Here is a 15,534-nt window from a genome sequence, read left to right as displayed (position 1 = left end):
TTTCAGCTGTGTGTAAACTCTCTCTCTCTGCAGAGGTAATCTACACCTGCATCAATAATTGAGGAATGTTCTGTGCGTGTGCCTGAGAGGAATCCAGCCATTGTTTATCTCGACTGTGCAGTAAATATCTGCACCCTGTATTTTTTTTCCATATTGAAAGTCAGCAAAACTCTGTTACTCTGCTTGGCAATTCACCAGACCTTAATTAAAGGGATAAGGATTTGCCTCTGATAATTACCACTCTCAAGCTGTGGCGTGACATCTTTATCGGTACCGATATACTTAACTCGCCACAGACACACACAGACACACACACACACACACACACACACACACACACACACGTTCACATATGCTTGCTCAAATAACCTAATATTCGTCTCACTCTCTCACCTGGGAAGGGCAGTGGCTGTCATTCATGTCAATGAGATATCTGGGTGTTTAACAGTCTGCGAGTCAATTCAAATTGATCTCATCTCAAATGGAGCCAAAAAAGACAATTTACATATTCATGGTGAAACGGAACAACGCTGACTAAATCTGATGAGGGTCACCTTCAAGGAAAGAAGCAGCTGATTTCAGCTGATCAGTGTCAAGTGCTGTCTGTATAGATAGAAGGCGGCAAAAGGAGAACAGCTGGTGGAATGCCAACACACAGCCAGCATAAAAATGAATACTTTCACATACTTGCAGCTACAATATCTCATTTTCTCCCTCACCTGTGAAATATATAGGAAATTGTGACACTAATTCAAGCACTAGTGAAATCTGCAGGACTCCTTCTATTGTTACTAAGACATCCATTTCCACTTTGCCTATCCTTAATCTACTTTAATACAATGCTTCACTTACCTCGACACTCTTTGCGGACCCCTTTGAGTATGTTTTTATTTTGTGTGTGTTTTTAGGCTATCACGACTTCCGTTAACAATATTATGTAGTTTGACAGTTTTATTTCCTTGACAGCAAGGATTTGATCTACACACCGATCTGTTTCACCAGGGACCACATAAGACTTTATTGTCAGATAAATGGATGCAGCATTTTCATCAAGGAAAACACCCTCTTCACCCAGCAGACAGGAAGATGTGTCTTTGTGTTAGGCTACAGTAGTCTTTAGTGGCGATAATAGCTGTTGATCATTTTTGTTTGAAATTGTTAAACGTCAGCATATTTAAACAGACAGGGTTTTTGTACATGAATAAGAGACAATGTATTTCAAATGTAGAAAAATTACTAGAAGGTCATGAGTCGTTGAAGGTACATTTATGGCAATGTCGCAATGAAGTGTGATTTTGCTAGGTTGTTAGCATTGTGGGACAAAACATCAAGGTGTCACTGAGCACTTTAACCCAACTGCTCCTGCTTAGCTTCTTAGCGCTTCATAGTGCCGAAGAGATATGAGTCAGCAGAGTCAGCCTCCTCACAACTGCGGGAGTTGTCTCCATACTCCAGCCGGAGCTCTAAGTCACTTAAAAAAAAAAAAAGTGGAATAGCCAGTGTTTTAAAGATCTTGGAGACAAATGAGCTGAGCAGCTTCAGCGCTGAGAGACAGACATCCAGAAAGACAGGGAAGAGCTTTTATCAAGCGTGACACAGTGAAATGGGATCTGGGTTTTTGGGCATTGAGGGGTAATTGATTCAAAGATCTAGATCTGCTCGGAGGCTTACCCCAGGAATATTGTTGTATGGGAGCTGATATGCAGTGAGATAGCCTAAATACCCATCTGTCGGAGAGCGAGGTTCAGCTCTGTGAAGAGTCACCCGTCAAACTGATGTGGCTAATAGCTTGCCATGCTAATTCAGAGTCAAAACTGTAATTAGACACTTTGTATGGCTATACTTGTTAATTCATTTACAGCCCTTCCCTGCTTCCTCACCAAATGAATTCCATGTGATTAAAGCAATCTGGCACTGGAAATGGTAACAAGGATGATGGGTGATACTATACTCCACTGCAGCTGAAGTCAGCACAGAGACACTGAGCCTCATTATGCAGCTGAGAAACAAAATGGTACCACTTTGTTTTAATCCCTTGGTTAGCATTTTTAAGCACTGTAAGCAATTAAAAAATGGTCAATAAGAACCAATAACACACTTGAAAGTAGAGATAAGGGCATTTTAATAGGTATATCTATGCATTGTTTATCAACTGTAAATCCTGTGAAGCGCAACTTCCGGAGAAACAAATGACGAGTGATTGGCAATGTGAAATAGCAGTTATGATCAAATATGTCAATCATATATTTTTTAATCATACGAAATACAAGAACTGAGCAAAACTCATTCGCTTAAGAAGGCTATGAGGTACAGCTGTAAGCCCATGGGAAATCTAGCAAGTAGTTTAAAGTTGGGGGTTTTTTTCAACATACTGCTAGCTCAAAGGCCAGCCATGAACCTTTAAACTCAACATGCCCTCCTGAGTTTTCACCACATTCATAAACATTTAAAAATACATCTGTGAGTGGTTTGTAAATGTGTACAAATAGTTAATAAAGGTTTTATAACACGCTGTAAGTTTGTGAAATCATATTATCAAGTATGATAACAGCTATGTTGTACTGTGTTACCAGTTATTAATTCTACGTCAATTACGGATGCTAAATAGGAAAGGTTAGACTTGACGTATACTGTGGGAAAATAAAGACCTAAAAATCTCTACTTGGAAAGACATTATTGTATGTAATAAGAAATGTATTAAGTTTTTATGTACGGCTTAAATATGCAAAATAAAGGGGGTTAAAGTAAATTGTTAACAGTCAAAACTTAAAGTATATTGTATATTGTAAAAAAACAAAAATGATAGTGAGACACTTTGTCTCTGCATTATGTGTGATTCACACATGCAAAATGACTGATGTTTGAAGTCTCTTACCTTTTCATTTGTTTGCATATTATCTACTCTTTATCAGATCTGCTCAGTTCCCAGGACAAGCTGGAGAGGATCTACCAACAGCTGATCAAGTTTAACTCTCAAATGGCAAAATAATCATAAAGCCAGCTCATGTCTTGTGCAGTCATTACTGTTGGTGCCACCGAAGCCATTAGGAGTGATCTGGTCGCATACTGTAACTGACTAAGGCACTGAAGCTGCTAATGAAGGACCTAACAATCCTGTTTACTTCTTCTGCTGTGTACATTGTTTGCATTTGTCAGTGTTTGACATCAGTTTGTTCTGTGTGATGAATGATAAATGTTACATGTGGATAGATTCATGTCTGGATTTCCAAAGTGATAGGAATGTGTGCTTTAACAAAAACTTTTCTATTGCTAGTTTCTTAGCATGATAAGTACAGGGAAAGAAAATTGTCAACCTGAGTACTGTAAGTCAGAAATAATTAATTCCAAACAGGGCTTTGTGATACTCTTTTTAATCAATCACAAGAAGATGGGGGAGGTGTACAGTGCTGCTTAGTGGGTTGACTTTATCTGTTCCAATTACAAATGATGACAATGCAAAATTCAAATTGGAAAATGAAAGAAATTACCATTTACTTTCGACAGCAGCATTTGCATGAATATGGAAATGTAGACGTGAGGAACCGGTCTTTGTTATTATACACTCATGGCAGATGATTATAAATTCAGACAGAGTTGTTTACAATCAAAGCAGAGAGTTTTCTGTCCCCGAGGACATGCTAGGCTAAGGCACATCTCAAGGGGAGCGGAACAGTCGATGGAGGAGCTGAGATGATAAATCTCAACGTCCGTACACATTTTTGGAGTTTATCTCACATAACACTAATCTGAATATCTTTAGCATAGCTCTTAGCCTACATCAATTATCTCATATCCCAATAAATGCAGCAGAAACTCAGTTTTTGAGTATACAGTATGTCATCTTACTGTGTTGAGGCTTGTTCCTCTTCTCTGTGTCATCTCTGTGTATCTCTCTGAGGCCCATCTGTCGGCATGACGAGAGCAGGGGTGATGCAGGAGTCAGCCTAAAAAAGGATAAATCACTTGTGGAAGCAGCTTTGCAGTGTGGCACCAGATGACAGCCGAAAGGTAGTTGGAGGATGGCAGCGGGCATGAGGGCCACTCAGACTGCCATTCTTTATAATATTACCAGGCAGTTGTGGAAGAAATGGTTGCAAGAGCAAGTTGCGCTTACCACCAGTAGTCCACCATAAGAAAGCAGGGACCACACAGGGACCACACGGGGACGCGCCAGCTGGATCACAGGAGGTGTTGCAGGTGCCGCATCTGACTGTCATTGTATATTGTGTGTGTATGTGTGTGGTAGTGGGGCCAAGACGAAAATGACAGTACCATTCTTTTTGACTGTAATGTCTCTTCAGTATTTTATGCATAGGTGTTGCTTGGTTGAAGAGAACTTTTGTTCTATGTTTAGCACAATAAGAGCCTCAGTGCTTGAGCCGAGAAAGTCGACAAAAGTGCATATTACCCTGGCAGGTCCTCAAACATTTATGAGTTCTTCAGCTCATGTTGCTCCACAGAGGCCTGTTAGATTTCATTGGATAAGTCTGTGCTCTGCTCTAGCCTCTGTTGTGCCGATGAACCTCTGTTTTTTTGCCAGGATGTTTTCTATCACTGCTCCCTCAGCTAAAAGCCAGAATAGCAATGACTTTTTTTTTACACCGAAAGGGCTGGTTGATCCATAGTCATACAGGAGGTTGTTGCAAAACAGGCTCACACAACTGCCTGGAGCAAATACCTCCAGCTGTCTTTATACTATCTTAAATGTAATCGTGCTACTAAATCTAAATTAAACAGTGTTTTCTTTCTTTTCTAGTACTTTACTGACAATATGTGTGATAACCGTTATTTATCACATTGACGTGCAGTTTGTCTGTGAAGGCTATAATGAAAACCACGGCGTGTGAGACACTTTTTTGGTGTTATTTTCAATTTGCCCTTATTCATCACTATAGCTTCTCTCAGGAGCAACTTCAAAGATGTTGTGATGTATGCTGGTCGAATTGCATTTGCATGACGACAAGATAATAGCTGGCTCGCTCATTTAGAGACGTTCTGCTGTCAGGGCATAGCTAAATCAAAGTATTAAGAGCTGTCCATGGTTCTGAATTATCCACTGATTTATCCTCACGCCGATCCCTTCACTTTGTCTATCCCCTCCGCCCCCTTTCCTCTCACTTGCCTGCTATCTATTTATCTATCTATCTCGTTTCCTCCTTCACACTGCATCTCTGTAGTTCTCCTTCAACTGTAACCTTCTATAACAGTCCCTCGTAAGGAATTATGAACGTTACCACAAGGGTGAGTGAGCGTGAGATGAGATTTCTTTCACTCCCCCAGAGAACTGGCAGGAGGAGGCCGAGCTATTGGCGGCAGGTGTGAGGAAACTACACGAAGACATGAAAAAGCAGCTTTACCCAGCCCTGGAAATGTTAAAAAGCTCATCCGGAAAGACGTTAGGGGAACTGTGATCCAATGGCTCCCACTAGTGTTGAAACAGTTGACTTGCATTTTCTGGAGCTGATTTACACAAATGAGTAGTCCAAAAACACTGCAGCATTATCCTTCAAAGTATAGCTGGCAAGTCGTGACTGTTAATACTGTGTGAAATGACAAACGGCAAGAAAAAGACAAGAAAAAAAGTTTTTTTCCAGAGTGGCCCGTTGGTGCTTGTTTACTGTTGGCCCATATCCCAGTTATTACCCGCTGTTTGTCTTGTGAAGCCTAATAAACTAGCAGCATGTGCAGAAAACTGTGAGCATGACATCTTATTCTTAAGAAGAGAGAAGGAGGTGTGGAGAGCTAGATGAAGAGGTGGGGAGAGAGACTCTACCCGCAGGTGTGAGGCTCTTTTCCCTATCTCCTTGTTTCTTTCCTGAGGGATGAGAGTAGGTGGTTGGATTCATTTTCTCCAACAGCTCTGCAGGGTTGTTTTGTATCACACCTCCATCTGCCGGAAGCAATCACATTATACATAAACGCACACAGACGGAAACCCACACACTTCCCATAGGCTATGAAAGCAGATGTTCCAAGCAAAAAGCTCCCCATGATTCTCACACACACACACACACACACACACACACACAATGTCCTGGGACATTAAATCAGATGAGTTTCTCTGGCAGAACAATCCATCTCATATAAAGATGCCCAAATTTCAATCCCAAACAAATTCAGCAACACTATCCTGAGCAACAGTCAGCACAACGTGGCAACTGTTGCTTCGCAGACAAATGGACACAGACACACACAAATTCACACCAACACACACACAGGCAGGGGTGAGGACCTTTTTTAAGCCTCAGCTGCCTCAAGTCACTTGTTGTGCTCTGCGTTTGTCACTGACAACAGTTTTCATTTACTAGCAGCAAAAGGTCAGAGCAGTCATCATTTACTGAATCACCGTGCAGGCAGGGCTGTGTAACACACAGATTCATCATTTACCTGAGCCGAGCATGCTGCCTTGAAAGATTTGTGGTCTTAGATTTAAAATCAACACCTGTCACGGAAAAGGAAGAATGTTAGTGGGCCCCCTCCAGGCTTGTAGCACCATGTTGCTCCCTGCAGAGATGTTTCCAGGGCTCAGGGTTTCAGACGATTAGATGAAGGAAGCTCCTGCAGTGAGATAATTCTTCAAAAGCCTCGCTTATCTTTGGCTTTCCTGCATGCAGCAGCTTCATGTTTGCTTGTCTTTTATGTGTGCATATGTATATTGTTCTCTACGTGTGTGTTTGTGTGTGTGTGCTCTCTTCTTTTTTCACTGGGTCAAGTATTAAACGGTATTACTTTCAGTCGCGAAACTGCCTCTTCTCTTTCTTCTTGGGACGTTGGCTGTATACTAACATAAATGAATTGAACACAAACACAGCGTGATTACACTCATCCATGGATGGCTGGGTGAGCGTGACATTCCCAAAGCTTTAAAAAATACAAGATAGAGAAGCCAAACAGCAGAAAAAGAAAAAAACTGCTGATAAAATTTAAAAAAAAAAGGCATCTGCCTCTTTATATCCTTTATCTCAATTCTCTTTTTTCTCTCTTTTCCTCTCTCTGTCTTCCTCTTTCTCTCTCTCTCTCACACACACACACGCAGACACACTCACACACACACATACACACACACAGTAGCTGCCGAATGTAGGTCAGTCTCGCAGAGAGATGTGAAAGTGAATAGTAAATCAAAACTACCTATCAGCCAATGCCACAGCAATGCTTCCCTGAGGCTATTCAGCAGTGCTCTACAGCACGCAAGCTAAATGATAGTGATACGTACACACACAGACACAGACACGCACACACACACACACGCTGTGGTGAAAAGGTACAGTGGATGTGTTGCATAATACATCAGGACCAAAGAAAACAGCTATTATCTTCCAAGAGCAGGCCACTCCTCAGTGAATCTGTTTCAGTTGTCAGCATTACTTTGAAAAAGTAAAATTGCCTGGGAATCGCCTGAGTGAAGTGTTCTGGTGATTACAATGACATTTGTGTTAGGATATCTATGTATTCATGTGTTCATTTGATATCTCTCTGTCTCACTCTCATAGACACAAGCAATGCCAGCTTATTTAAACACAGGTAGCACCTTCCTTTTCTCTCGGTGTCCACCTAACTGAAGAATGGCACTGAGGATAAATGGGCCCAGTACTGGACTTTACATTACAAAATCAGCTGTGACATCCATTTCTCCTCAAAGTGGCAGCTGCTGCAGCACTGCACCAGAGATTTATTTCTCCTCTTGTTTGTGTAATTGACTGTGTGTCAGGTGAAATCAGCGGCAGAAACCAAGGTTGCCACCGAGGACAGAATCTCAGCCGCAGGCCCTCAGACTAAATTCGTGAAAACAGCTCCGGACATTCTGGACAGTCTCCTTCCTGCCACAGTAGGCAGGGTCTGGTCACAGGACATGCAGTTTTTCATCCACAGTATGTCATATTGATAAAAACCTTCTGTGTTAGAGGCTTTTGCTCTCAAAGTCTTTTTTTCTATTTTCATGAGAACAATGTAACGTATGACAATGTCAAAAAACACGCGACAACGTGAAAGGGGCCGCTCGTAGTGATGAGCCTACCAAGAAAAGATTTCCCTCTTACCGCGCTCATGGCGTCGTATTCGGCCACAGCCGCCTCTAAAAACCCACTGCACACCACGTGCTCAGCACCAGGCAGCAGACAGACACAGATAGCAACTACCCGTTGAACATAGTGAAGCACTTAACAGCTTACGAGCCAAACATATTTTCTCAGGAGTTGCTAGAGACCAAACATAGAGCTAAAAGGAGAGTGAACATTGGACTTACGTTCACCCAGTGGATAGAAACACAAATCCAAATGAGTGACAATGTCGTTTGTGTTAATAAACAACAGTTTGCAATCAAGTTCGTCATAACAACTAACCACAAGTGATGTCAATGTTGCGTTCACAACTTTTAAAAAATATTATCGCAGGTTTAATACATTGTTAACACATACTTTACCTATGAAATGTCTTCTGACCCCTTCAGTCCTAATTGTTCAACTATACAAAACCGTCTGCATAGAACAGACTGTTGATAGAACTGTAACATGAAGCAGGGACAGTATAAAAATAGTGTATGAATTAATTGTTATAAGAATAAATAGCAAAGAACTGTCGAAACGCCAAATGTGCTTCACGGTGTCTCCCATGAGAGAGGCCGTTTCGTGCTTTGCTGTCAGAGACTGTTTACCGGTTCTTAAAGAATGACACACACAGGCCTAACTCGTAGAACCGAGTCTGAACACTGTGTTGTTTTTGATTCATAGCAGACAAAGAGGTTGGCGTGAGCAGGTACAACAAAGCGACGGAACCCTGGTAAATAGATGTGTTTACCTGCAGAGCATAGTCCAAACGTAACAAGTGAGACTACATTTCCTAGCCGCTGCGTGACGACAACTTTGCGCGACAGTTTCCGCGGGCGACCACGTGACGTTTTGTTTTGGGTCCTGCTCACAGACCTGGCGGCCCCCTGGTCTTCCTCACACGCATGTGAGCCGACGCAGGATGGGTTACACCTGCCTCTTCTTCGTGAGCGTTTGCCTGTTTTGCACCTGCGTGGCTTCGCCGCCGAACTTCGTCCTGCTTTTCGCAGATGATCTGGGTTTCGGGGATTTGGGCTGCTACGGGCACCCCAGTTCACTTACCCCAAACCTGGACCGCCTGGCTGCGGGAGGACTCCGCTTTACAGATTTCTACTGCACGAGCCCCGTCTGCAGCCCGTCCAGGTACCGCCTGTCATACACACATGACCGACCCTGACTGTTTAATTTAATGTTCATCTCAGACCTTAAAACTACTGGAGAAACAAATCAGCACACACATTTTATAACTTTATGATCCCTTAAATCCCTTTTGTAATATATATATATACACACAGTTATATGCCTTAACCTTTGAAATCATAGCTGTGACATTTAATATACCTTAAAGCAAGTGGTTAAACCCCTTAATCATTTATGTAAGAGAAGACTGATAAATATAATGTAACTTACAGTGCATGACTTGAAAGTTGAGGTAGTAAGATGAGTGAAAAAAAGAAGCAAAGCATCTGAATTAAAACTCTCTCTAATGATTTGGATTCTTCTCCGTAGTACATATTAATACATAAATAAATGTTAAAATATTCATGTACATATATGCCCGCAAGACTGTGAGCCTTAATTGAAGTATTATACAACAGGAGACAGAGATAAAGTGGTTAATATAAACCCAGAGCTGATTAACAGACACTATTAATAAAAAAATAAAAAAAAATTGGATGGTGTCACGATTTGATACAAGCACAGCAGAAATAATAAGTGTCTGAAAATGTGTCTTATATTTAGATTAAGTTTATTCAGTTTATTACAACATTACAACATTCAACTTGAAGGGGGAACTAAAAATGGATCAGGTTGTTTCAGTGACAGATGAAGGAACATGACCAAAGGTGGCTTTCGCCTCTTACTATACAAAAACAACTACATCCGTGACCAAAACGGGAAATGTGATAAATCTTCATAAACCTCAGCACCACATTGTTCAACAGATTTGAACACAGTGAACGAAGGTGCAATCAATTGTATTGAACAACACAGTGTGATACATGAGGCCCTTTGGGCTGTTCAGTTTCAGTCTAGCTTAATATGAAAATGCATCTTTCTGGTCCAAACACATTATATACACTTTCCAGTCTCTCCTCTTTCTCCTAAATGACAACCTGGTTTGGCAACGGCTTTTCAGGGCATCGTTGTTGACAGGGCGTTATCAGACCCGCTCAGGCATCTACCCAGGAGTGTTGTACCCAGGCTCCGTAGGCGGTCTCCCTCTGAATGAGACCACCATCGCTGAGGTCTTGAAACCTCTGGGTTATGCCACCGCTGCCGTAGGGAAGTGGCACCTGGGATTTGGGGCCAATGGGATGTTTCTTCCAACCAAGCAGGGGTTTGACCAGTACCTGGGGATCCCCTACTCCCATGACATGGTCAGTGTGATTGAGTTTTAAAAGTTCTTAAATGTAATCTTTGATGATATTTGTTAAAAGTATCTTCATGTAATTTCTTTTCTGTAATATCTATTTTAATATTTGACCCTCTGGCTCTCTGGTCTTTGCCCCAGGGTCCCTGTTGGAACCTGACTTGTTTCCCTCCAGATGTTAAGTGTTTCGGATTGTGTGATGTTGGCACTGTAACGGTCCCGCTCATGCACAATGAGGTCATCAAGCAGCAACCAGTCAACTTCCTGGACCTGGAAAGGGCTTACAGTGACTTTGCAACCAATTTCATTGCCACATCAGCCAAGAAAAAACAACCTTTCTTCCTCTACTACCCCTCCCATGTAAGCAAAAAATACATAGTGAGATAGAGCAAAATAACACTTACAAGCAGTGTAGAATTGGAGCTTTGTTCCGGTAAGTTAAACTCCTGTAAAGACTAAAAAGTAAGGTCAAGTGAGGTTTTCAAAGCAAGAAAGTCCATAATGTTTTAATCCCCCTGTTGATAGATTATGGTAACTCAGTGCATTCAGACAATAAAAATTACAATAATTGCACCTTGTTCTACTTGCTCCTCCAGCACACCCACTACCCCCAGTACGCAGGTCCAGGGGCAGCCGGGCAGTCTTTAAGGGGCCCATTCGGAGATGCTCTGTTGGAGTTTGACAACGCTATAGGAAACCTACTGACAACCCTGGAGAAGACAGGAGTAATCAACAACACGCTGGTTTTCTTTACTTCAGACAATGGGTTGGTTTTCTCCCGGGTTTGTTTTTATATGCATCTAAGGCCTGTATCTAAATTTGTAGTCACTTTCTTACTGTATACTGACATTTTAAGCTGCCTCCACAATCAATAGCATGTCTTTTCTCTGCTCAAAGGTCAAGTTGCATGATATCTTTGTCCTCTTTTATGTAAGATTTATGGCCATCTTGGGATATTGCATTTATTGCCTTTTATCAAACGGTGTGTTATTCCCTGGCTCTGTGTATAGACCCGAACTGATGCGAATGTCCCGTGGCGGTAACGCTGGCCTGCTGAAATGTGGGAAAGGCACCACATATGAGGGGGGCATGAGAGAGCCGGCTATCGCCTACTGGCCAGGGACCATCAGGCCAGGTCAGAAAACCTTAGTCAGCTTCATAAAGTCTAAGATTAAAAAAAAGAAAAATGTTTTGCATAAAACCAGCACTTTCTACACAGACCACAGATTCTGTACATTTATTTAAAGAAAGCTGAGCTAATATCAGTTGGCCCTCACAACGACCATATTCGTGGTTTTGCATGTCTTAGTCACGTATACTAGGTCATTTTCAGAAGTCTACCATACATTGTGTTTTTACACTGATTTCATGCATTCCAGACATCAACCGGTCTCCTTTCATTTCAGTATAAAAACAAATACCATAATGAAGTGAATGGAAACCCATTTACACGTGACTTCTTAGTGATTGCTGCTACTTTCAATTTTTTCTCTGTGCATCTCTTCAGGCGTGACTCATGAGATGGCCAGCACTCTAGATATCCTTCCCACCATCACAAGTCTGGCAGGAGCCACACTGCCCCAGGTGATGCTGGATGGGGTCGATATGACAGAAATCCTTGTCAACCAAGGAAAGGTAGTGGCATCATACCTCGCACTCAGTAGATATTGAAATATTGTGAAAACCAAGATGATGTATTCATTTTTATCTCCTGCAGAGTAAAAGGGAGACGATGATGTTCTACCCCACAGATCCCAGTGAAAAGTACGGCCTGTTCGCTCTCAGGCTGGGGAAGTACAAGGCCCACTTCTATACACGAGGTACAGCAGGCTTCGTGTACGCAAATCAAGCATAATCATACAGTCAGAACTGAGGTGGTTTTGACTCCTGGTTGTTCATGCTTGTGCTTCAGGTGCAACCCACAGTGGTACTACCGCAGACCGTGACTGCCCATTATTCGCAGTTCTCAAGGCCCACAACCCCCCTCTGCTCTTCGACCTGGAGGCTGACCCCTCAGAGAACTACCCTCTCCCTCTGATGGGAAGACCCGATCTCCAGGCCCTGCTGGAGAGGATCAGGAAAGTAAAGGAGCAGTTTGAAGCCTCCATGGTGTTTGGTGAGAGCCAGATATCCAAAGGAACAGATCCCCGCCTGGAGCCTTGCTGCAGTCCTCAGTGTAGCCCCAAGCCCAGCTGCTGCCAGTGTTGATCGGACACATTTTCACAGCTCCTAATGAAGACAATGTGGGGAAGGCTAGAGGGACTGCACCGCTTTTACCCTAAAATTGCTCAGTGAAAGCACAAAAGGTGATGCTGATTTTGTAATATGTGTCGCTACTGGCTTGTGGACAGTTAAGCTTGCAAACAATCTGTTCCCTCAGTGAGGAGATCATTTTCTCAATTTTAATAATGATTGTATTTAGAACTAATGTATAACAATGTACTGTATGTTTCCTGACTTGAATACATGTTTTATTATGTGGTGCATCATGTAATTTCCCCTTCAGCATTCTTTATTATCATACAATTTTGAATTAATACATGAATTTATATGTGAAAATGTTTTGCAGGCCACTTCAGTCACACAAACAGTCAAAAGTAGATGTGAACAATAAAGACAACAATAAAGGTTTTTGACATCAAGCATATATTTTATTCATAAGACCAAATCCATGACAAGGCAGAGTGATTTTTTTTTTGTCATTTTTTTCTTTGTTTTTCCCTTGAATTTTACAAGTCCTTGTTTTTAAAGATACAAGATAGGATATGTTTGTTCTGTCACATACTGTTTTGCTCTAGGTATACAGTGAAGAATCTTGTTAATGTAATAAAGTCAAAAGTTTGGTTTAACTGTTAATGTATGTCTCAGCGGCTATATGGGACTAGATCATCCTCAGAGGTTCTTGTGTAGCTGTGTGGAAAGAAGGATTTTAACTAGGCTGTAACAAGATAGAAAAACAAAATCAGAAGCAAATAGATACAGATCAGAGATGGGTCACACTGTTGGAGCTCAAAGGCGATTACTATAATCGGCAAGACGCAGTAATAATTTTCCAGTGGCAGCTGACTCGGTCACTATTCAGCTCTAACAGCAGATTGGTCAGTAGTCTGGTGGTTGTGTCACACACTAATGATGTCACATCTCACAAATGTGCCCTAAATGTGCTGCTGAAGCCTGTATGTAGAGAGTTATGCAGTTGGCAGGAACCCAAATGCTGGCCGTGACAGATACTGAGATAACACCTTGTGTAGAAACACAAGACACTGAAATAAAATTATTGCAGATCACAGATATTTACGTGTTTCTCTTTTCTCTCAGGGGTTTTTGTCTGGTTGTGATCTTTTTTTAAAATTTCTTTTTAATTAATGTACATATTCATATCAGTAACATACTCAACATAAAGGACACAGCACTATCTTAGATTTGCTATTGTATATACATGATCTAACTGACAGCGATACATATGTAGATAACACCCGGCCTCCCTCCTGCCGGATCAACATTCAGTGAACTTTTAACACTGAAATCCTGCAGATCCGAGGTGTTTGTTTTTTTTCTGTTGGACTGTGACTGAAAGCAGCAGAACAAGATGCTGAACAGTGTCTGAAAGAATGATGTGGCTGGTAGGGAGTGGTAAACCTCAAAGCCTGAATTTTTCGGGTAACAGTTTACTGCTGTGGTGACTGCGTCGTTTTTTAAATATAACCCCTCCCCTATGTAAGGTGCTAGAAAATAGGATACGATATGTTACAAAACCCCGGAGTAGGTCATTGCGTAACATATTGTGTAACTTTTAACCCTTGACCAGACTAAAAGCAATAAATAAATATGAGAACAAGTGGCCATCCCTTCTGTCCATCAGAGTTAAAAAAAACAAAAAACAAGATCAAAGTCTAACCATTTACATAACTATAAATCCTCCTTTTAATGCTTTATTAAAGGTTTAATTCCATTGTGATACCAGGACCAAGTATTAGCAGGACGCTCTCACTGCACATTAGGCACAATGCCATACAGCATTAATGACACATGGCTACAGGTCAATCTAGTCATTCCTTCTCCCTCGTTGAAACCGCCGAGTCAAAGGAAAACGGAGACTAGGATGTCACTAAAAACCAGAGTTAAACAGTCAGAGGTGTGAGAATATGGCTTTTCAGAGGGCCTTTGCTTTCTTTGACCTGAAAGTCACATCAATCATTGCAAAGCATACAGTGATCCACAGTTAAACAGTTTAAGAGAATGATTTCCTATGAAAGCTCCCCACGGTGAAGGTCAGCAAACAGTGCATTTTTGAGGACTGGACAAAAGTAAAATGGTTCTGTCATATCATCCTAATATGCAGACAGTTACTGAACCTTATCCAGACCGAATAAAATATCTGCAGGGCTAATGACATTCAAAGTTCATTCCAAGTCATTACAACTTTTCCAAAAATCGGATACACCTGCAGTTACTCCTATCAGAGTTGTTAATACCCACAACAAAACTACGAACAAAATCCCCTCCATCAGTCTCAACTGCGAGTGTGTCTTAATTAGTGTGGATGAGGCGCCTGTATGTCTACTTTCTATACATGTATTTACAACACACACTACGTCTTGTACGCAACACAGGGGTAAGCTCGGACCAAGGACAGTTCACTGTACTCTCAGTAGAAATCAAATTAGCAGTTTGTCAATATTGAACAATTACATATTTACAGTTAATTAAACGCCTTAAACCTCTTGATTCTACACCATTCCCATACAGATAGATGAGCTGCTTGCCATTCACTCGGATATGTGTATATCTCGGTGTGTCTGTGTGCATTTACCCTACTAGCCATGCATTGAAAAGTGAAACAGCAGTAGTAGGTATATTGTTTCCATTTCAAAAGAGGAACCTTTAAATAAACAGGTGCTCAGCGTTTTAGTTTTATATCATAGAAAAAGATAAAAGAAACAGGCAATCAATCCATCGAGTTGATGGAAATAAACAAAGAAAGAGAGATGAATGAAATCAGTCAAATGCCTAGCATACTGTAGAAATGAAGATCCCAGTTTTAGAGGGACACAAAAGAGTATTTTACAATGGAGAGAAGACCCCACTGACAGTGCCCTCTGGTGGCAAACTTGA

General features: G+C 41.5%; 1 protein-coding gene across 1 annotated transcript; it reads left to right on the top strand.

The window, feature by feature from the left end:
• The first annotated feature begins 8,887 nt into the window (after positions 1-8,887).
• On the top strand, positions 8,888-13,055 carry arsa (arylsulfatase A). Its single transcript, XM_040131898.1, has 8 exons — positions 8,888-9,188; positions 10,186-10,426; positions 10,561-10,779; positions 11,016-11,185; positions 11,430-11,554; positions 11,927-12,054; positions 12,137-12,239; positions 12,332-13,055. The coding sequence occupies exons 1-8, from the start codon at positions 8,968-8,970 to the stop codon at positions 12,625-12,627; spliced, it is 1,503 nt and encodes a 500-aa protein (XP_039987832.1). The 5' UTR covers positions 8,888-8,967; the 3' UTR covers positions 12,628-13,055.
• The last annotated feature ends 2,479 nt before the right edge of the window (positions 13,056-15,534 follow it).

This window comes from Xiphias gladius, chromosome 8 (assembly GCF_016859285.1).
Source record: "Xiphias gladius isolate SHS-SW01 ecotype Sanya breed wild chromosome 8, ASM1685928v1, whole genome shotgun sequence".
NCBI classification, from domain to species: Eukaryota; Metazoa; Chordata; class Actinopteri; order Istiophoriformes; family Xiphiidae; genus Xiphias; species Xiphias gladius.
The sequence above is the reverse complement of the archived record's forward strand: the minus strand, read 5'-3'. Positions and strand labels throughout refer to the sequence as shown.